Source organism: Pediculus humanus, genomic scaffold (genome assembly GCF_000006295.1).
Source record: "Pediculus humanus corporis 1103172108311 genomic scaffold, whole genome shotgun sequence".
In the NCBI taxonomy this organism is placed as follows: Eukaryota; Metazoa; Arthropoda; class Insecta; order Psocodea; family Pediculidae; genus Pediculus; species Pediculus humanus.
This window is the reverse complement of record NW_002987880.1, coordinates 78,419-101,655: the sequence shown is the minus strand read 5'-3', so window position 1 is coordinate 101,655 and position 23,237 is coordinate 78,419. Positions and strand designations below refer to the sequence as shown.

The following is a 23,237-nucleotide window of genomic DNA, read 5'->3' as shown; positions in this document are numbered from 1 at the left end:
TACCCTACAAGAACTTATTATTAATAATAATTAATATTAATATAAATATATTTATAAATTCATGCTTTCACTATTTAAAAACAAAAAAAAAAAAAAATTTGCGATTTAATAAAATTAAATTTTTTTTATTTTTCCGAGAAAAAAAAAAAATAATAATAATAATGGCGATTAACGGTTATCAACCATCTTGAAAGATGTTTTGCCACCATTTTAATTATTTAGCATAGAACTTCGTGACGTCAAGTTTACCTTGACGTTCTTCTTTTAAAAGAGTACTTTCACTTTAATTTCTTTTTTACTTTCACATTGATCAAAACGAGTCGTGTTGTCAAATACCGTGTATGTACGCTTAGTTAAAAAATTATTTCTTCTTTTTTTTTTTTTTTTAAAGTTCAAAATGAATTGTTATTAATTGAAATTTAAAAAATAATAATAATAATAATAATTAGGTTTATACTAAATTGTATTTTAAACTTCGGACGGACCCGTTTCTTAGGTGAGTCAAATAAAATTACAAACTTGGCAAATAAAAAAAAATACAATATGGTATATGCAATGAAATTTTATTTCTTTTCTTATTTAATTTTTCAGGGAGAATAATTTTATTTATGTTTCATTCACGAAAAAATATTTGAAAATGTCTAATGTGTCAAAGATTGAAAAATTGAAATCACTGACAAAGCGAAATATTATAAAATCTCGCGATTTAAGTGAAATTAATAATTCATCGTGGAAGCAAGCAAAACCTTATTCTGAAATTCCAGGACCTAAACCCTTGCCATTTGTTGGAAACACTTGGAGATTTATACCATTTATAGGTGAATAAATATATTTTTTTTATTTTCTCTCATTTCTCAACTTATTTCCCCCCGTAAAAAAATTTGAAATCAGTTAAAATTTTTATTTCAAATGTTCGAACTTTTTCTTTTATACTAGACGAGAATTATATTTTGATACGAGGAGATATGTAATTTATTTTTTTATAGGTGATTATAAAATTCGTTCTATCGATCAATTGACTCTTAAATTATATAAAAAATATGGGCCCATTGTAAAAATAGAAGGGCTTTTGGGTCGACCAGATATGGTTTTTCTTTATGATGCTGATGAAATCGAAAAAGTTTTTAGAAATGAGGAACTTATGCCTTATCGGCCATCTATGCCTTCCCTTAATTATTACAAACATGTTCTTCGGAAAGATTTTTTCGGGAATTCAGCTGGAGTTATTGCTGTGTAAGCTTTTTTTTTTTTTTTTCATTATTTTGCATTTAAGTTTCTACCTTTAATATGTTTCTTTGTCAAAAAAAAAAAAAACAACAACCTTTTAATAATTTCTAGACACGGAAAAGACTGGTATGATTTTCGAACAAGAGTTCAAAAACCAATGCTCCAACCTCAAACAGCTAAGCTCTATGCAAAAACTATAGAAGAAACAGCCGATGTTTTTGTTGAAAAAAGTAAAAGGCTTAGAAATAACTTGTCAGAAGTACCTTTTAATTATTTAAATGAAATTCATAAATGGTCATTAGAATGTAAGTCATTGATTGTCATAATAATCGTATAAAATCAGTGTATAATACAATAAGGTATTAAACAATATTCCTGACTTCAGCTTTGGCTAAAATAGCTTTGGATGTGAATCTGGGATGTTTGGACGAACCTCCGAATCCTGAAACCCAAATATTGATAAATGCAGTTGTTAGTTTTTTTGAAAAAGTTCCAATTCTAGAATTAAAAGTACCTTTTTGGAGGGTGTTTAACACACCTACTTGGAAACAGTATATACACTCGTTAGATACGATAACAAAGTAAGACTTTACTCTTAAAAAAAAAAAAACACGGTTCATAAAGGAGAGTTATTTTTATTCTTTTTTAATTTTTTTTGAATTTAGTATAGCTATGAAGCATATAAATGCCGCCATAGAAAATTTGAATGATAAAAATATTAACAATATTGATAACAACGCATCTTTACTTCAAAGAATCCTCGCAATGAATAATGACCCAAAGATAGCATCAATTTTAGCGCTAGACATGTTTTTAGTAGGAATAGATACAGTAAGTTACCCTAACAAAAAATTTTTAAATATAATTAAAAATAAAGTTCCGTTGGCATAATTCATTTAAATTGATTTTTCCAGACGTCAAGTGCCGTGGCCTCTATCATGTATCAGCTGGCCAAACATCCGAAAGTACAAGAAAATCTTTATAAAGAAGTAAAAACCGTGTTACCTTCGGAGAATGACAAACTAACAGTTCAGAAATTAGAAAATATGATTTACCTAAAATCCGTTATAAAGGAGACTTTAAGGTTAATTTTGAGATTATTTAAAAGTTTTTCTTTGTTCCTTTCTTTATTTTTTTTTTTTGTTTTTCTGCCGGATTTCAGAAACCAAAGTCTAAATTTTAGTATTTCTTTTTTTTTTTTACTAATAGAATGTATCCAGTAGTCATAGGTAATGGAAGATGTATGACAAGAAACAATGTAATCAGTGGATATCAGATACCCGAAGGTGTCCAAGTTGTATTTCAACATTATGCAATTAGCAATTCTGAAAAATATTTTAAAAGATCATCCGAATTTTTACCAGAGCGGTGGTTAAAAAATACGACAAATGAAGAAAAACAAGATTTCGTCAAGTCTTTTAACAATGAAAATACCAATGCACCATGTGAATTTGATAAAAATTCAGTTCACCCGTTTGCTTCATTGCCTTTTGGCTACGGAAGAAGAATGTGTCTGGGAAGAAGATTTGCCGAGCTAGAAATCCAAACAGTAATAGCAAAGGTAATTATGAGGTAGCAAAACAAAAAAAAAAAAAAAATCTATCATTCATTTTTTATGCAACATTTACACCAAACAGAATACGAAACAAAGCACCATTTTATTTTCCCCATCGTAGCAGCTACCATCTTATTTCCACTATTTTTTTTTATTTTAATGTAAAAAAATTTTTTTTTTTTTTTTTTTTAATATTGGAAAATATTAGAAATCATTGACTGCCGGATACATTAATTTGTATCTTGCTACATCACTACATACCATTGCATTATTTGCATAAATACGACACTTTAAGAGAAATCACTGGAATTCATGATTATTAAAAAAAAATATTGGTTGTTTTTATATGCGAATAATATAACCAAGTTTTTCCTATCATCCGTATTTGAATCGTGTAACATATCATTTTAATTAGAACTGCATCATCACTAAAAGACTGACTTAAAATTTTTTTTCCATTTTTATCTTTACAGATGATTAAATCATTTAAAATTGAATATCATTATGGAGATTTAAAATATCATATTGATACAATGTATATTCCAAATGGTCCACTAAAGTTTAAGCTCATAGATCGCTGAAAATATTTAAAACACCAATGTGAATAAACAAATCATAGAATGCATTCATTTTGAAATTTTCAAATGCAAAAAATATAATAAATAAATCAAGACTGCTCTCTTGCTGAACTAGTTTTCAATTTTCCACACTATCAGAGTCATTGCAAATGATCTATAATTATATTTATTAATTTATCATTATTTGATAAATAATTTATTTAAAAAAAAAAAAAAGAATAATAATCATAAAATGGGGATCTATAATTATTACCTTTCAAAATTTAAATTTAAATTAAATATTAATTTATTCAGTTAATCAATTATTTTACTTATTATAAGACAATCATTAAAATGACTTTTTGTTTTTAACATTTTCCTAACAACCCATCATTGACAGGGTTTTTCTGTGTAAATCAAAAAATTAATCTTCAATAACTAGTTTTTGTTGGCCTTGTTAACATTTTAATGTTGTCTAGCGGCCAAATTCTACATACTACCCTTCCTTTAATGAGTCCCTGTGGCACAGGCCCATAATTTCTAGAATCTGATGAATTATATTTATTATCACCTTCTAACCACACATGTCCTTTAGGAACCTAAAAAGCAAATTAAAATAAAACTCAATATTGATTGGTATTTCAACTGCATAATTCTTAGAGTAGAAAATCATGACATATTTTATGAATGATATGTGACTCAATTTTAATTTGCAAAAAAATATGTCTCAAACAAAAAAAAATAATTTACATATGATGAAAAAAACTTGTGGCAAACTTTGTCTCCGGGAATACCAATCACTCTCTTACAAATGTAATGCTTTGGATTACATGGGCTTTTTGTAATGACAATGTCACCCCTTTTAATTTTTTGGCGATGTGCACTTAAATGTTCCGTAAATACTACATTTTCTGAATAAATTGTTGGCTCCATAGATGGACCTACGCACTTATAACAAAAAAAAAAAAAAAAAAAAAATTTAATTCTGGACTGCAGAATTGTTAAAAAAAAATTTCAACCAAATAATACAATAATAAACTAATATAGTCAAAAAAAAAAAAGCAAACATGAGAAACATAATTTTATCTGAATACGAATGTTAAATTTTTCAGAATTGAATGATATGACAACGTAATAAAAAAAAAAAAAAATTAAAAAAATAAAATACTAAGAAAATATTTACTATTACAAAATCCCCTATGTATTCCAGGACGCAATGGGCAACGCAATTCCAGTACACTGCGTACCCGAACAAACGTGCTACCTTGGCTGCATAAGTTCGAACATTTGTTATTCTGTTCATTAAAAATATCTTTTAATGTAATTATGGGTCAAAGTGTTGTTGTAACAAAATTCTAAATAAATGACAAAAAAAAAAGTTATCTATCTTACATTATAGACGCACGCACGCACGCACGCACACATATACACACACACACACAATCAAATCGACAAATTTAAACGGATCTTGAGAATGGCGACAAATACGTTAAGATGGCATTTCTGCTGTACGTAGAACAATAATTGCTTGTAATTTAGTTTTGCATAATGTTGCGTTATCATTAGTGTTTCGCGTAGGTTTTTATAAGTAATCATTTGGCCTTTTTAAATTTATTTAGTGTTCATTTATATTCCGTGCATGTTTAAAGTGTAAAAAAAAAAAAAAAATTATTTTAATACATCATATTATCTACTTTCATCAAAGTTTTTTTTAGACAAATTTTTTTAAAAATTTCACAATGGAATTGCCTGAAATAGGAGAGCACTGTAATGAAACAAGTTGTAACAGATTAGACTTTTTGCCTTTTAAATGCGATGCCTGTAGTAAAATTTTTTGGTAAATTCGTAATTAAAATTAATATTGAAAGTGTAAAAGAAATTAATATATGATGGTGGCGATTATAATTATTGTTTCTTGTTACTTTCAGCTCTCACCACATGAATTATGAGAAACACAAATGTTCAAGTGTCTACAAAAAAAATGTTTACGTACCTTTGTGTCCCCTTTGTGAATTGCCTGTACCCATTCGTAGAAATCAGGAGCCCGATGTGGCAGTGTCAGAGCATATTGATAACAATTGTGGAGAAAATTCTAAGAAAACCTGCAAAAAAGTGAGTTATTATTAATATTTTTACTTAAAACTGATGAATAATATCTGCAACTCTTTGAATTCAAAAGTAATCAAAGCAGCCAATATATATATATATATATATTATTTCTTTATTAATATTATGTTTGACTAATGTAAAAAATTTAAATGGATATCTGAACAATTGAAAACAATTTTGCTGTCCTATTTATTATAATTTTATCCACAAAATAGAGTTTAAAGCATACATAATTATTGCATAATTTTTTTTAATTTTTTAAAGAATGTAAAGTTAAGCATAAGAATTCATTAAAACATTTAGTAAAATTTAAACATTTTTAATTATTTCATTGATTAAATAAAGAATGAATAGAAATTGATTTAATTATTAAAATTAGGTTAAAATTTTTTTTATTTTTTTAATAAATACAAAAACATACCTTATTTGTAGTTAAATGGAAACAGATGTAGTGCAACAGGGTGCAAAGTTAAGGAAATGATTCCAGTTATATGTAAGCAGTGTAACAAAAATTATTGCCTCATTCATAGATTTCCAGATCTTCATTCATGTCGTACTCAAAAGTCTAGCTCAATGTAAGTATACCTATCATACAAATAAAATTAAGGTTAAAAATTTTTTATATTTATTCATGACAATTAATAACTGCAATTTTAATTTTTAATTTTGTTTGTTCAGAAAATTATTTAATTTTATAAATAAGAAAAATATGAAATTTTTTTCATTAATTGAACAAAAGTAATATTTTTTATTTATTTTTAATTTAAAGAAAAAAATATTTAAAGCAACCAAAACTTTTTTATTTAATAATTAATTAATAGTATTATTTTATTCATTAAATATTTTGCAGTTCTGATAATTCAACCCGGAAAAAAATATCAGAAAATAATTCGTCTTTTATTAAAAAGATCAATGGCTCACGGGTAAGATTAATTACTTTCGATAGTTTTGTTATTCTAAAAAAAAAAAAAAAAAAAATTTTATTTGTTTCTATGAGCATCATTTTTAATATGATTATTTGAATTTTTCAGTCAGAAGACGAAGCTTTTGCCGCAGCTTTAGATAAATCATTAAAAGACAGTGAAATTTTTTACGATTCAAATAGAAGAAATCCATCGGATTCTTCTGTTAATTCTTCTAATTTACAAAGGTGTCAAGTATTCTAATCGATATAAGAGAGAATTATAATCAATATTGTTATTTAATTTTAAACCTTACCAACCATGCATCGTTGTCGGTTTTTTTTTCTTACGATTACCGGAATTGAATTATTATCACTTACCCATATATTCTTCATGTTGGAAATTTGAATTTTTTTGTTTCTTGATCCATCTTGTCGGTCGTAACGATTCACGTTTATTTGTTTCTCACCGGAGCAACTGTTGATTGAAATGTTTTTCACACGGGAATTCACTGGCTATCACACCACTATACCATCATCCTCTCCTCCTCTCCTATGCGAATATTTGAAAATCGTTTTTTTTTATTTTTATTATATATATATATTTGTTAAATAATTATTTTATTTAAGCGAATTTTATATAACGTTATAAAACGTGAATCAAAGTTTAATAATATTTACCTTATATACACCATTCCATTACATATATTAGTTAATTTTACAAAAATTCAAATAAATATTACTTTTTCACTTTTTTAAACATTCAGAAACACATTTTTTTCCTTTTTTTTTCAATTCAAAATACAAAAAAAAAAATTGAGCAAAATTATTGTTTGATTCTATTAAAATTTCGGTATCAAAATCAATTTTGTTAACGATATTATTTTTACGTCATTAGAATATTATTTTTTAAAAAATTATTTATTTTTATTTTATTAAAAAATTTTTTTTTTTTAAACTCGAAAAACGTATTTTTTTTTTTTTTATAATTATATTATGTATTTAAAAATTATTTTCACGTAAAATATTTAAATTATTAATTTCAAATTTTATATTTACTTGAATTTCATTGAATTCTATGAAAAAAAAAAGAAAATGTAATATATAGTTAGTTTAAAACTTTTAGTTTAGTACGAAATAAAAAATTGTATTTAAATATTATATTTTTTTAAAAAATAAAAAAAATTATTTTTATATATTGTTTTCTTTTTTTTTATATGAAAAAAAAACCTAAAAAATTAATTTTTATAATTCAATAATGTAATATGACGTCACAGCAATATTATTTGCGACAGGGTAAAATTTGAAAATTAAAAAAAAATAAATAAATTTTTATTATCAGTAATCGAGTAATTTTTTTGTTTTTTCCTTCCCCCTCCCCTCCTCCCGAATTATCAGTCCGGTTTACGTATATCGTGAACTTTTAAAGGACTCCACGACGAAAGAAAATAAAGAAAATTGACAAATTTATTTATAAAATACGTATTTTTCAAAAAGCAAAAAAAAAAAAAAACTTTTGAATTTGACTTAACATAAAAAATTTATTATTTCTATTATTATTATTATTTTTAATAAATATTAAAAACTATCATTTTACTAAATAATTAAATATTTATAATTTTTAATAATTAAAAATTTTTCTTTCTAAGCTTAGGATAGATAAAATGTGTTAATAAAAAGTTCTTGCATTTCAAAAATAAAATCAAGTGATTAAATTTGATTATACTTATAATAATAATAATAATAAATAAAATAAATATTTCATTTTTTGAAAATTTTTTAAAAATCGACGAATAAAATCATAAGATAAATCCTTTTTTCTTTAAATGAAGAAAAAAAATAAATCAACGTCCTTATCCACATATACATACATTTCATTTACATTTATTTTTTTTTTTTTTTTTAATTAAATGCACTATAAATTATTTATTATAATTTAAACCTTTCGATACCAATTGCCAAAATGTTAAATGTATAAAAATACTTTGTCATAATAAAAAAATCGTCTAATAATAATAATTGAACTCCGAATGGCAAAACACTAATCGGACGTTTTAATTAATATCTTCCGTTATGATGACATTTTTTTTTTACAAAATAAATGAAACTTTATACAATATTAAAAAGTTACTATAAAAGTATTATTCATATTTTATTTTTTTAAGTTTTCGAGTTTTCATTAAATTATTGAAAAATTAAAAAAAATTGTAACATTAAAATTAAAATCAATATTTTTACTTTAAAAAAGAAAACTGAAAAAAACTGGGAGAGGGGGAGGGGAAAAACGCAATAAATGCAGTCTTATTAATATTTTTACTCTAACTCAGACTTGATTTTTCAACATCAGTGTTTTAACACTGCGAGTGTTCCTGTTTATAAACAGCATGATAAGCGTTTCTAATTAAAGCATAAGGAAAACATGATTCTAAAAGGTCCATTGTAAGGAATGGTGATTCCTGAACTATTTGATCCAACAAAAGATATACGGACTCACGATTTTTTGTTGCCTCCCTGTCGGCCTCTTGGCCCAATCGTAGTAAACTAGACGATGCCAAAGCCAAAAACTCTTTCATTCGATCTTCGATGTCTTGCTGAGAGGTAATCGCAAAAAGAGCACCGAACATATTATTCACGGCGGTCGCTATGCAGTGTATATTGTTCGCGTGACCTTCCAGCTCCGCTCTATAAATGGAATTTTCGTTTCTGGCCAATTTCGGAATGGAAACCGCTACGAAAACCATGAGAAGACAAGCCAAAAGGTGTTCATCTTCGTCCGTTTCGCTTTTGTGATTTCGAAGAGCGGCAGCTAATGTTGGGTCAACCTGAAAAACAAGAACAAGAAAAAAAAATGCATTAACAAAGCATTACAATAGCCCGATGCCCGAAATACCATCGACCTCGCCTCCTTTGAAAAATTTTGAAATCGTAAAGACTTGAATAATTACTTTGCAGGGAAGGCCAGCAGCGGAAGCCATTTCGTTAACTACCAACGGATCCCCGCTGGGAGAATGATGACGAAAGTCCAGCACGGAACTAAGTAAAAATGGAATTCTCTCTTCCAAAACATCGACCAATGCTTCTTGGGCCAACTGTCGAAAACTAAGTATCACTCCGACAATGGTCATCCTTTGAAGAACGTTATCCACGTGTTTCAAATGTCTAAATTGCTCTTTCATCACTTCAGGTTTATCAAAGTTTGTTCGTAGTTTCATTAAAACATCCTTATTTTCGGCGACAAGTTTTTTCAATTCTTGAACTTGACTAGCTATGTGCCACATGAGAGTCTCATTGAGAAGTTTCATTCCGTATGGCCCGATCAATTCTGCCAATGCACGAAGTTCATTTATATCGGAAAATTCTTCTGCATTGAACGGTATCGCGCCTTCTGGTGTTAAACAAACAAACGCTCTTTGATTACGAGAAAAGCAAATGCTTCCGGCGCTTACTCTTCTGAGGAGAACCTCCGAATACCACTGAGTGTACAAGGCTGCAATTGTTTTTTCACCGTGACTGTCGTTTTGATGAGTTTGCTGAAGCAAAGCCGAGTTAAACACTCTCGTTATATCAATGTGAACGTAGTTTTCGACCGTTTGCAGAACGTTCATGTAAGCTTGAACGCTGACGAGGAGTTCCGAGGGTTTTGCTATTTCGCTTGTGTCGACGTTAAACATAACCATTCCGACGAGAGACCTCGAAAACCTGGTTTCAAGGTGCTGATGAAGGTATTCCCTAGGAGCAAAAGTATATTCCCAAACGTTTATGCTCGCGCAGTAATTGATGGCAAAGCAAAGTTCGGTCAGAGCCATGTGAAGCTTATCCATCGTGGTCAAATCCTCTCTGGTTTTTCTGAAACTTTCAGTTCCCGGCCTCACGATTTCGGGAGCGTTTTTCTTGCTCTTATCTTTTTTTTTCCTATTCACAACTTGTGATATTAACAAAGCGCAATGTTTGGGCAAAAGTTTATCACTCATGGTGCATTGTTCATCGCAAATCGTCGTTATTATGTTTTTCGCTTCTTTGGCCATTTCGTCTAAAAACATGTTCACGACGGAAAGGCTCCTTTCCCTGATGTGGTGCCTTTCCTCAGGGCACAAATCATGCGTGCAACTTTGAAAATGTCCACAGATGAGGGGAAACGCGATTATATAACGATTTTGAGCCGGAAATTCTAAACACATGTGAAATTGATCTTCAAATATTTTACTGTAGAAACAAAATATCGATAGATCGGAGGTCTCGACCAGCATTTCATCGAGGTAATCGACCATTTTGATGTGAAACAACGTTTGGTCTAGCAAAGATGCCAAATCTGGATTTTCAGAGAGCACCAATTGAGATTTTGCAACCGACGTGTATGCTTGCAATCTAAACCAATCCAATCTCAAACCTTCGAAATTGAAAATTTCATTGTCTTCAACTTGTTTCACGGAAAGATTGGCAATGGCGTTACACAAGGAAGAAATAATCACGTACTCTTCCTCGGGGCAAAATTTTAAATTTTGAATTTTTTGGTTTAACGTGATGGCGTCGAATCCTGCCAAATACTGAACATAATATCTCTGCATCACCTGGCTGTACTTTCTCACGAGCACTCTTAATTCTTCCATGTGAAAGAGCAATTCCGGCAACTGACGATCGACGAGATCCTCTGTTGTTTTACCTTTACCTTTCTGAAGGGGTGGATTGTCATTGTGTCTCAGGAGCCAGTACACTTCATCTCTGGCAAAGCACAAGCCTATAAAAATCAATAATGCTTTAGGCCCAAGGAGCCCAGGTTGATCAGTTAAAATCAATCCCAGTTCTTTTAGGGTAGTCCTTAAAAATTTACGTCTCTCTCTGTGATTGTAGCCTGCCTTCTGAACTGCTTGATTGTAACAATCCTTCACCTCCGATATCCTTTTCCCATAGCCTTTAATACCATCGAAAAAGCTTTGAATATAAGAATGTATATATAAAACTTCATCTCTGAATAAAGTTATTACCCAATTCGATTCAAGAGCCCCTGTCCATAATTTACTTGGTCCATCCTGAGACAAAGATTGATGAACGAGCATGAATCCGAAAACAATCCATTTTTCAATACTTTCCATAGACAAATATTCGCAAGACATTGTATCAGTTTGAGATGGTTTTAATAATTGATTGGGATTTGCAACGATACTTAATTTTTGATCTGATCTCCATTTATCTGCAGACAAATTCCTACTCAAATAAACATTTTTCAAAGACATCAATGCTGTGAACAATAATTTAGAATGAGGAACAAATTCTTCTGATAGTTTTTTCAAAGGCGGATCATAGTCTATTATCATTTCTCCCAACCTGGGAAAACTCTGGTCTTTTTGGTGATGAATCATTTCGTGAGCAGCATTGAACAAACCTAAAACAGCTTTTCTATCTTCGACCCTGGATAATAAAATCATGAGAGTCACATACATTGTCACCAAATCTAAATAAGCTTTTGTCAATTCAAAATTTAGGTTTATATTTAGGTGCACTTGGCAAGCATCCATTGCGGTCAGCAATTCGCAAACGTGATCTTTAAAATCTAGTAAATCGACGAAAGTGTAGTAATAAAGAGACAGTGATTTTATTATATCATTTTGTATAGACGAAATCACAGTCAATCCTTTCACGTCGATGTTCGGAAATCTCCGCACTATATATTTTATAGATGATTCAAGAGTTTTATCAGATAGAAATGTCGGTTTCGACTTTGCATCTCCACAAGCTTTCTTTATGTTATAAATGCGAGTGAGCATTCCCAGTCCGCGGTCGTGGAGGATGGATAATTTTTCAGCGAGTTTTTGCTGCGATGGATGTACTTGCCTAGCCATGCTCAAAGCAAAATGCGAAAGAAACCGATCTACTATGTTACCATTTAATTAACACAAATTTTAATTTTATATTAAACGTTACCAGCATTTAAAACCCCACCTCTCTCGTTTAAATCACTCTAAATAATAATACTACTGACAACCAACTGTAAAAACTTAACAATTTTGAGTTGGTAACACTGTATTAAAACAGTGCGGCCATTACGCTAAATACGTTTTTCCCTCGTTTATCAATTTAAAATGAATTATACAAACTTTCAACTGTTAATCACTTGATTTTAATCATTTTATTTCAAGATTAATGTTTCCTAACGTTTTTTTACATATTAAAAATTTTAAAAGTTGAGCTGAACTATTTTCATTTATACAAAACTAACGGATAAGTAAATAAATATACATACTCTTTTTTTTTCGTAATTTATTTTGCATTTAACAAAAAAAAATTATTTCGAACCGAGTCAATTTATGAATCATTTATTAAAAATATATATGCGTATACACACATGTGCGATAAAATTAAAATTACATTAATATAAATTGCATATTCTTTAACAATTAAATATATATATTTATATATATATACGAGTGTGTGTGTGTGTACGTGCATGCGTACGTGCGTGCTCGTGCGTATGTACGTGTGAAGCTTGCGTAAGAAAATATCCATTTAAAAAAAAAAAATTTTTATTTTCAGGATGCCGTATCACAATCGGGACCTAGATTTTTCCTGCCGATGCTGATGACGTCAGAGAGAACATGGTTTCCACGGCAACATCTTTTCGCCAGATATAATCAGAAAAAGGTGTTGAATCTTTTTTTATCAGATCTATGGAAAAATATTTCAAACTCGTGAATTTTTTTCTTATTTAATTTCAATAATAATTTTTTATGACAATAAGTTTTTCGTCATTATTAAAATTGTACCTCAGATATATATGTATATATATATATATATATATATATATATATATATATATATATATATATATATATATATATGTATATACAATGTAAAATAATGATGATAAATTTAAATTTTCAAGTTTAAAAAAAAAAAAAACACAAAACAATAGTAATATTTAACAATAGTAAAAAAAAAAAAAAGAAAAGAAATATAAATAAAAAGTTAGAATAAACTTTTTTTTTTAAAAAAATTTAAATGAAAACTTTTTAAGATATAAATAATTTTAACAGGTGTAACTATTCAACAAGTGATAGCAAAACAGCCCTGAATTTCAAGTCTTTTTTTTTATTTATTTATTTCTTACTTAAAATTATATATATATATATATATATAAAATTTATAAAATTTCTTTTTTTTTTCTGTTAAATTTCAGTGACTAATACAACAAAATTCAGTAGAAACAGTTCAATATCAAAAAGGAAAAATTTAAATAATACAAAGTTGTCATGATAAGTAATAATAATAATAATAATAATTTTTTTCATCAATATTTAATTTTATATAATTATGGGGGGGGGGTGTAAATATGCGAGTGTTTGGGCACGTGTAAATAATTTAAAACTAATAAAAAAGGGGAGGGGGGGAGAAAAAAAAGGAAAAAATTGATTGAAATGAGGCCTACAGAAAAATAAAAGCCGAACGTATCCGAAAAAAGGTCAGGGGAGGTACAACAAAGAGCGCAACAACCCAGCTTCTATCTCGTGTGCTTTTCTGGACCTGTCCTGTTCCAGGAGTCATGCGAGAGGTTAGTACGACTGGAGAAAGCCCTCAACATGGGAGTTGTGCGTAACGCGGTGACGTCGGCCGTACACGAGGAATTTAATTATTCGATCAACATTTTGCAATCAGGTAAAACATTAATTAATTTTATTTATTTATTTATGCGTGTGTGCGTGGTTTCTTTTTTTTCTTTTAAAACGAAAACAATTAAATTACTGTATTTTTCTTCTTTTTTTTTATTGAGAGAAAATATTTTTTTTAATTTTTAGAATTTAAAGAAAAAAAAAAAAATTACTTTTTTCATTTGGCTTGATTTGATTGATTTTTTTTTTAAAAATAAAAATTATTATCCGTGAAAATTTTAAGAGTATAAATTAAATAAAAATATGAATGGTGATGTTATAAATAAAATTAAATATTAAATATATTTTTTTACTATCATTATTGAATAGCAGTTTGTTTTTTTTTTTTTTTTTTCCCCCTTTTAAAATAACAACTGATGATTATAAATTTAAATTTAAAGTCAATTTATTAATTAAAATAAATTAAAAAAATAAAATAAATTGTTCATATAGTAATTTTTTTTTTCATCAAAAGTATGAATAATTTAATAAGATAAAAATAATAAAAAAAAAAAAATTTAACGACTTTTCTAATTAAACTAACGTTTTTAAAGGGGAAAAAGGTTTTTTTTTTTTTTTTTTTTTTTTTTTTTTTTTATCCGACGTAACAGGTTAACAATCATGTGTGACATGTACAATATTATTATTTAATGGCCGCTCAACGTGTCTCGGAGTAAATATGTGCATATTAACTATTGAAATACTTATTTATTTATTTATTTTTTTGTTTATATAAATTACATTTAAGAGACATTCACAAAAAAAAAAATTAACATAACTAATGAACGACGACTGCCTGTTTTTTTTTTTTAATCATTATAATTAATTTTATTTTACCTAAAAAAAGATTTAAGAAATGAATTTTTTTTTTTTTTTTTACTCAAAGAAACTAAATAAAAAAACCAAATAAATTGAAATTTTAATCAAAATTAAATATATTTTAATCATTTATGAATTGTTTTTGTTGTTATTTTTTTTTTTCTATTGTGAATTCATTGTTAAAAAATTTTTTTAACATATAATCACTCTCATTGAATTTCGTTTAAGATAAGAGAACAGAGAGTTATTTTCAAAACACTATCGAAGGGTGTTTCATTGCTTTGATGGCTCTCGTCATATTGGCAGCCGTGAGTTACCAATGTTCGGCTGCTTGGGGCTGGATAAGAGCGGCTATAATAAAAAGAGAAACGCGATCGGCGAGTTCTGGAGTCTTTTCAACGAGGCAAACATCGATACGAATCTCTCATTCCCTTCCCGATCTTCAAAGCCTTCCGACACAGCATCAACTCGTGCAAGAAAAAGAATGTAAAAGAGTTTTAAGGCAGACCACGCTTCCCACGGTGCCCGTGAGACTCCAGACTTTTCAAAGGCAGTTAAGCCAACGTTTCGACGTTCCCTGCATACAATTCAGCATATGTAAATTCGAAGAAAGAACCGATTCCAATTTGGGTCTCATAAAGGTTTGACCGTGAAATTTATTAATATTATTATTATTAATATTACTTATTAGCCTTTTTTTTTTTTATTTCATTTAGCCGGAGCTTTACGTGTCAGAAAAAGAGAGAACAAATTCTGTGGACTCGAATGCAACTGCAGATTTAGAATATTGTGGAAAATTACATCTTGCACTCAGATACGACTCCGAAATAGAAGGTCTAGTGGTGAAAGTTTTAGAAGCCAGGGATTTACCCATAAAAGATGTAACAGGAAGCAGTGATCCTTATGTAAAAGTTTATCTTCTTCCGGATAGGAAAAAAAAATTTCAAACAAAAGTTCACAGAAAAAATTTGAATCCAGTTTTCAACGAAACGTTCATATTCAGGTTAGATGATTTTAAATTAAATATTTTATACGTTCCTTTAATTATAATAATATCATTATTACATTATTTGCAAACGATACAACGAAAGTAAGTAGTAGTAGTAGTAGTAATAATAGTAAATTTTTTTTTTATTTCGTTTACCCGTCGTTTTTTTATCGATCCCGAATCGATTTATAAAAATTATATTTAAAAAATTTTACAACCATATATGTTTATTTATTTGAATTTTTTTTTAAGAGTTAAATTTTTAAAAAAACACGAGAACAGGAAATTTAAACAGATCAACTCACTCTTATGTGATAGGATTTTCACGCAAACGATACACATATTTTATTGTTTGATATTTATTTGTTTTTATTCATTCAATTAAACAATTTAATTGTTCGGCCCTGATCCTTGTTTTATAATTATTGTAGAAAAAAATCAAACGGTATTGTTTTCGGTTAAAATTTTAATTTCAATTTTTTTCAAATTGATGATTAATCCCTGAAATTAATTTTTCTTTTTTTTAGAGTATGGTTCTTTAATGCTTGGCATCATCCGTTTCAATTTATTAATTTTAACACCTTATCTCTTTTATTTATATTATTTTTTTCTCATTTTCAACATTTACAATCTTGCACTAATTATATTATTTAAAATTACTGTTTTCACTTTCATAAAAGAAAATGTACAAGAGTCTCTCTCTCTCTCTCTCACACACTTGTGTCAGAGTTCAGAAACCATTCTAAATTTTTTAATCGATTCAACCGGGTTTTGTTTTTAATGTCATTTGTGTCATTTTAAAAGAAAATTTTTTTATTTAAACAATTAATTATTGTAAAAACCTTTTCCGCATACTCTACGAGAGTATGCTTTTACATAACGTTTCCGGTCGGTGAATTGCCCTCACGACAAATGAAATCATTTCCGTTTTTCCTTTTCACATACCAAGAATTTTAATATCCGAATTCCTGGATTTCAGTTGTTTTTTTTCCGCTTTCATTAGGGATGAGGTAGTTTTTAATGTACAAAATGATTTTTTTGTTGTTGTTTGTTTGTTTTAATACATGAAAATTTTATTATTTATTGTTTCAGCGTCAGCTACGATGATCTTCAAAAAAGATATTTGCAATTTTCCGTTTATGATTTTGATAGATTTAGCAGGCATGATTTGATCGGTCAAGTCGTTCTCAAAGGTCTTTTAGATGCATCAGATTTACATCAGGAAATTGAATATACAATGAATATTTTGAGTTCTCCTATGGTATTTATTTATTTGCATATTTTTACTCTTCTCTCTGTGCGTTATTAAAATTATTTTTTAAATTAATTTATAATTTAAGGAGAAAAAACGTTTAGGAGAATTAATGTTAAGCTTATGCTATCTTCCGAGAGCTGGACGATTAACTCTCACCGTTATAAAAGCTCGAAATTTAAAAGCAAAAGACATAATTAATGGTAAATCAGGTGAGTTAAAAATTTCTTTTTTTTTTTTTTATATCCTACGTAAAAAAAATTTTTTTTTTTTCAGATCCCTACGTCAAAGTTTACCTTATGTGCGAGGGTAAAAGAATAAAAAAGAAAAAAACAACGGTTAAAAAATCGACTCTTTTTCCTATATATAATGAAGCTTTGATGTTTGACGTTCCGGCAGAAAATGTCGAAGATGTTTCCCTCATAGTTAACGTCGTAGATCACGACATGTTAGTAGTATTCAATAAAAAAAAAAAAAAAATTATTATTTTGAAACTTTTTTTTAAAAATAATAATAAAAATAATAATTCCAGTATCGGAGTCAACGAACTTCTTGGATGTATCGGAATCGGAAATAACTTTATAGGTATAGGTCGAGATCATTGGCTCGAAATGTTGGACAATCCGAGGAAGCCCGTTGCTCAATGGTATCCGTTACTAGAAAGTTTACCCGGACAGGCATCCTACGTTTCAAGAAATCATCATCCGATAAGTTTGAGCTGCATAAATATCGGATAAATACATTTATAAATAATTTAAAATGACGACTTTTAACTCATTGTTTCTCTTTTCTTTACCCGAAAAGAAAAAAAAAAAAAAGAAAAGAAAAATCGAAGAAAACTTGCTCAACATTTAAAAAACTTTTTCTACGATTTATATATATATATATATATATTTTTTTTTTTAAAAGTAAAAATGATTATTAGTAATCTATTGTAGAGAGAGAGAAAACTGTTGTTATTTATATTTATTTATTCGCTCAAAATAAATTTCGCTATATATGTATATGTATGTACTTAAAAAACGAATTTTTGTCTATTTATAATATATATATTATATAATATTGCGTTGTCGAAAAAAAAAAATATCGTCTATTAGTAATCGACAATAAAAAAAAAAAAAAAATCAATAAAATACCGTTATTTATTTCGTTTATAAACATCGTTGTGTAATTTCCACTTGTTTTTTTTTTCACTGAAAAAAAAATTTATAATATATACAATTTTTTTTTTTCCGAAATTGTCAAGATCGAAAGACTGATTTTCGAATGATTTATAACGAATTATTTAAATGAATATTTCGATACAAAAAAAAAAAAAAATCTTTTTTTTACTTTATTTCTCAACGGATTTTGTATAAACTATATATATAATAAAACTAGCTCAAAAATAATTATTATCTCTGATATTTTACTCAAAAAACGCGTGTATAATTATCAGATAAAAATCATGAATAAAGTTAATTTTAAAAAAATTTTATTTTTTTATTTATATATAAAATATTTCAAGGGCCTTACTACTTACTTACTTACTTTTTTTGTAATTAAATTCTGCCAAATCAATTAAATAAAAAAAAATTAATTAATCCAAATGTAATATTTTATCATTGATCGATCATATCTTTTTACGTACACACACACACACACACACAGACTCTTACATTTATATTTATGTATTATTATTATTATTAAATGTTTTAATTTAAAAATCCATTGTTTTTTAATTCTAATTGTTTTCATGTAATAAATATATATATATTATTCGTTAAAATGTGTTAATTAATTAATTTTCAACGAAAACGTTTTTAATGTTTTTTAAATAAAATTTTATTTTTTCATATATAAAAAATATATATATATATATATATTATTAGTATCGATTTGTAATCATCAATATTAAACATACGTAAAAAAAAAACGGATGATGCAAATCCATCATCATTCTATGTATTTCCTAAATTTAAAAAAATTCTCAAATAATAATAATTATTTTGTTGTCATTTGTTTCAGTAATAACAATAATAAAAGAATTATTTTAAATTAATTGTTATTCTAATTTTTTTTTTTTTACCTAAAACACGATAATAATTAAAATAAATGTGTGAATTATATATATTATTTTTTTCATTATTGATTTCGACACGTGAGAATTCGTACATTTTTTTTTTTTCCTTTGATTATGAATCAAAAGATTTACGCAATTTTATTTTTCCTTCATTGTTTTTTTTTTCTCTTTTTAAGTAATTAATTCACTTCTTTTTTTTTTACTTTAATCAAACCTGAAATACAAAAAAAAAAAAAAAATTTTTTTAAATAAATTCTTCGATTTTTTCTCAATCGTATGTAAACGCGAGCCCTCCTGTTATCGAAATCATATTCGGACTTTGATTATTCTATATTAAGAGAGGTTTATATCGAATGGCGATGAGAAAAATCGGCATCAATCATCAGTTTCCAATTGTAAAATTCTATATTATTTTTGGTTTTATTATCAACGAATGAGGAATTGTCGTGTGAAGACTCAACAACAAAAAAATTATTATTTTATATGGTAACAAAATAATCGTTTTTTTAAAAAAATAAATAATAAACGAACTAAACAAAAAAAAAAAAAATTTATTTGAAAATTATTAAACTTAATTTTGATAAAATAATAACAGTAACACATATATTAATTTTTATATGTAAACCTATGAGAGCACACGCGTGCTTTCAAATAATACATAAATATATTTGTTAGACTCTCTTTAAATTTAAATACAAAACAATGTACAAAAATATATAAATATATACTTATTTATTTTGAGCATTATTCAGGTTTTAACAAGCGTGACATTTGACTAGTCCAACCTGATCGCAATTCATGCATTTTAGAGACACGAATTCGGCTGTGAAGTGATTTCTATGCATGGATTTCTTACTTCCTTTACAAAAACTACAAGGAAGAAGACGATAACCGCCACAAACCTTGCATGTTAAACAAGATTCTAGGCACTAAAATACAGAAAAAATTTTTTATTAATTAAACCTTATCATTTTGCAAATATTTTTCTTTTTATACAAACGAAAAACCAGACACAATATGTTAAACACTCATTGATACAATTATGAAGAGTAAAAATATTATTTACCTTGTAAGGTTTCAAAATGGTCCTCAATTCTCCGATTTCGTTTAATCTTTCAATGGTTTCAGCATCCTACAAAGAGAAACGAAATGAAAAACTATTTAATTAAAAATTTTTTTTTTTTATTTTGTGAAGGAAATGATGTGTCGCGATTAAGGTAAATTGTTATTTTTTTTTATAAACACACATGCATCTGTTCGTAACACAGGGATAATAGTTATTGGTAAAAAAAAAAAAAAGTTGGCATAATCGCGAAAGTATTGCTTCATTAAAAGTTTATTATTATTATTATTTAACATATGGGTACATGCGGTTGATCTTAAATGAAACGATAATTTGAATGATTAAAAGTTATTTATTTATCGTGGACTACCGATTACGATGACGCCTTTTCCTTAAATCTTTTCCTAAATTATTTTTTTAAAAAAATAAATAAATAAATATCTATGATAAATTTTCTTTCGTCAGCCATATTCATTGATTGTCATGAAAACATATTTTTTTTTTTCATTCATTCATTCATTTATTTATTTATTTTAATAAAAAAAAAAAAAAAAAACGCTAACACAATCGAATGTAAATTTCTATTGCTTACTTAGTTTTCTCTATTATTTACATCATCTTATTGTGTTAATTATTGAATTAAATTTTTTTTTTTTTTTTCGTCATAAATGAATGATAATTCAAAAAAATAAATAAATAAATAAATAAATTTGGTAGTTTATCTTATCCAAAAACATTAATTATTTACACCGAAAAAAACATCATCGAATGTTGTCATCTTTTTTTATTAAATTTCATTGTGACTTATGAGATTTGTAACGATACAAAAATGATTTTTGAAAAAAACACGGTAATCATAATAATGATAAGGAAGAAAAAAAAGTATGGAAGCACAAACAATAAAAATCAAAATAGATCAAAGACGACCAAATAAATGTAAAATACAAGGACATATTGATTATGTGACAAAAAAAACACTAAAAGTAAACAACATCCATTGTTAAAGGGTTTTCAATGACAGAACAAAAAAAAAAAAAATAGCGCGTGTAATTTTGATTGATAAATCACCGCATGTTATGCATACAAACAAAAAAACAAACAAACAAACAAAAAAATTTTTTTTTTCTTTACCCCAATGTGCTGACCCTCGACAAAAACCTGCGGTACCAAAATAGCATCGCATTTCATTCTTGATCTTATTTCTTCCTGAGCTTCGGCAGACATGAAAACATCTCGTTCTTCGAATTTTATCATAAGAGTTTTCAATATTTGTTTAACTTTTAAACATTTGTGATAAGTTTCGCGAACGATTCCCATCGTTGTCGTATAAACGACCACTTTTCCAGCATCTTTGTCCTTAAAACTCTGTAATAAGTAAATAATTTTTTTTTTAAAATTAAAATTTGATTAAAATTTAAATTAAAACATTTTTTCTTTTTTTAAAAATAAAATCACAAATATTAATAATAATAATAATAATAAAATTTCGATAATTGATCGATCGGGATATGCGCAAATGTGATTTAAAAAAAAAAAAAAAAAAAAAAAACAAAGATTTCAGACTTAACGTCGTTTGAAAAACCCTATTTACAAAAATATTAATAATAAATAGTAAATATATATAAATCGTTCATATTATCATCATGAAATTTATTAATTATGTCTATATAAAAACAACAACAAGACTTCATGAATTTAAATTTCTAGAAAAAAAAAAAAAACCTAAAGAGGAAGGAGGAAAGAAATTTTTTTTTTTTTTTTAACGATGAATACCTACTATTTTTGCCTACGTAAAAAAAAAAAAAAATGAAAAAATTTCTGAATAAAACGTAAATTGAAAATGTCAAAATCGCAACAATCAAACATCATCACAAGTTTTTGTGTTTAAGTTGGTTATGAGATAGAGAGAGAGAGAGAAGGAAAAAAGGTCGAGGTCGCTTAAATATTTTGAAAGTTGATGAGAATCACATCTTGAGTTTTTGACCTTTAAGAAAAAAAAAAAAAAATTTATTCATATTCATTTTAGTAAAATAAGAAGAAGAAGAAGAAGAAAAAAATTTTATTTTTTATCAAATTATATTAAATTAATTTCAAAACACTTTTACACTGCATTAGTGACATATAAATAAGATACGTGGTAGTTTTGTACTACTAGTAGCAGCAGCAGCAGCAGCAATTGTAATATATATTTATATAAATGCGTAAAAATATTTGAAAAAATTAATTTTTATTAATTCATAATGAGTATTATAAAATTATATAAAGTCATTAAAAAAGAACGAAACAGATTTATCATTATACTTATGACATTCGTGGTAACTTTTTTTTTCTTTTCTTTTTGAAATAAACTTTCTAAAGATAATTAAATAACAAAAAGAAAATTTGACCTAGAAAAAAATAATTATTTGATGACAAAATAATTTACACGCCAGCAATATTCGCGCCTTGTGTGTGTGTGTGTGTGTGTGTGTGTGTGTGTGTGTGTGTGTGTGTGTGTGTGTGTGTGATACACAAATATATATAAAGAGAGAGAGAGAGAGAGAAAAATATGTCGTTTGTATGCAGTTTGTATGTATTGATTAAAAAAAATTTTTTTTTGCCAATTTTTAATTTTTTTAAAATCACGTTTTCCTTATTCAACACACAAATTTACAAAGCATTTAATATATATATAAAAAAAAAAGAAAATAAATTTTTTTAAAGTGACTTTTACTAATGAAAGCATAAAAAAAAAAAAATTTCTGTACGCTTTTAATAATAATAATAATAATAATCCACGATAACAAACGCTCGCGGTGATTTCTATTTAAAATATTGCTTCATTCAGTTTCTTTTCAGCCTAAAAAAAAAAAAAAAAATTATTCATAAAATAGGGTCAACGAATGCCTAACAAGCGTTAAATTGCTCAGGAGAAACCAAACATTTTTTTTTTTTTTAATATTTCTACTATGCGCATCGATATCGAGATATCGATATTCGATTATGAATTTTACTATTATTATTATTAGTATTAAAAAAACTATTATTTTTAATTTAGGCAAAAAGTTTTTTTTTTTTTTTTTTT

General features: G+C 26.9%; 6 protein-coding genes across 6 annotated transcripts; 3 read left to right on the top strand and 3 right to left on the bottom strand.

Moving 5' to 3' along the window:
* Positions 1–637: 637 nt before the first annotated feature.
* Positions 638–3,363, top strand: Phum_PHUM588640 (cytochrome P450, putative; the record flags this gene model as incomplete). The annotated part of the gene is made up of 8 exons (XM_002432460.1): positions 638–818; positions 987–1,233; positions 1,339–1,532; positions 1,613–1,808; positions 1,893–2,058; positions 2,142–2,311; positions 2,437–2,788; positions 3,256–3,363. 8 exons carry the CDS (start codon positions 638–640, stop codon positions 3,361–3,363), a joined length of 1,614 nt encoding a protein of 537 aa, XP_002432505.1.
* Positions 3,364–3,770: 407 nt separating this feature from the next.
* On the bottom strand, positions 3,771–4,642 carry Phum_PHUM588630 (mitochondrial inner membrane protease subunit, putative; the record flags this gene model as incomplete). The annotated part of the gene is made up of 3 exons (XM_002432459.1): positions 3,771–3,938; positions 4,090–4,287; positions 4,523–4,642. 3 exons carry the CDS (start codon positions 4,640–4,642, stop codon positions 3,771–3,773), a joined length of 486 nt encoding a protein of 161 aa, XP_002432504.1.
* A 436-nt stretch (positions 4,643–5,078) lies between these two features.
* On the top strand, positions 5,079–6,614 carry Phum_PHUM588620 (arsenite inducuble RNA associated protein aip-1, putative; the record flags this gene model as incomplete). The annotated part of the gene is made up of 5 exons (XM_002432458.1): positions 5,079–5,176; positions 5,268–5,451; positions 5,881–6,023; positions 6,299–6,371; positions 6,480–6,614. 5 exons carry the CDS (start codon positions 5,079–5,081, stop codon positions 6,612–6,614), a joined length of 633 nt encoding a protein of 210 aa, XP_002432503.1.
* Positions 6,615–8,700: 2,086 nt separating this feature from the next.
* On the bottom strand, positions 8,701–12,186 carry Phum_PHUM588610 (membrane-associated protein Hem, putative; the record flags this gene model as incomplete). Its single annotated transcript, XM_002432457.1, has 2 exons — positions 8,701–9,171; positions 9,295–12,186. 2 exons carry the CDS (start codon positions 12,184–12,186, stop codon positions 8,701–8,703), a joined length of 3,363 nt encoding a protein of 1,120 aa, XP_002432502.1.
* A 2,906-nt stretch (positions 12,187–15,092) lies between these two features.
* Phum_PHUM588600 (synaptotagmin-10, putative) lies at positions 15,093–17,903 on the top strand (the record flags this gene model as incomplete). Its single annotated transcript, XM_002432456.1, has 7 exons — positions 15,093–15,449; positions 15,525–15,811; positions 16,889–17,057; positions 17,137–17,260; positions 17,325–17,496; positions 17,581–17,759; positions 17,884–17,903. The coding sequence occupies 7 exons, from the start codon at positions 15,093–15,095 to the stop codon at positions 17,901–17,903; spliced, it is 1,308 nt and encodes a 435-aa protein (XP_002432501.1).
* A 1,962-nt stretch (positions 17,904–19,865) lies between these two features.
* Positions 19,866–21,490, bottom strand: Phum_PHUM588590 (uncharacterized protein; the record flags this gene model as incomplete). Its single annotated transcript, XM_002432455.1, has 3 exons — positions 19,866–20,039; positions 20,177–20,242; positions 21,305–21,490. 3 exons carry the CDS (start codon positions 21,488–21,490, stop codon positions 19,866–19,868), a joined length of 426 nt encoding a protein of 141 aa, XP_002432500.1.
* Between the last annotated feature and the right edge of the window lie 1,747 nt (positions 21,491–23,237).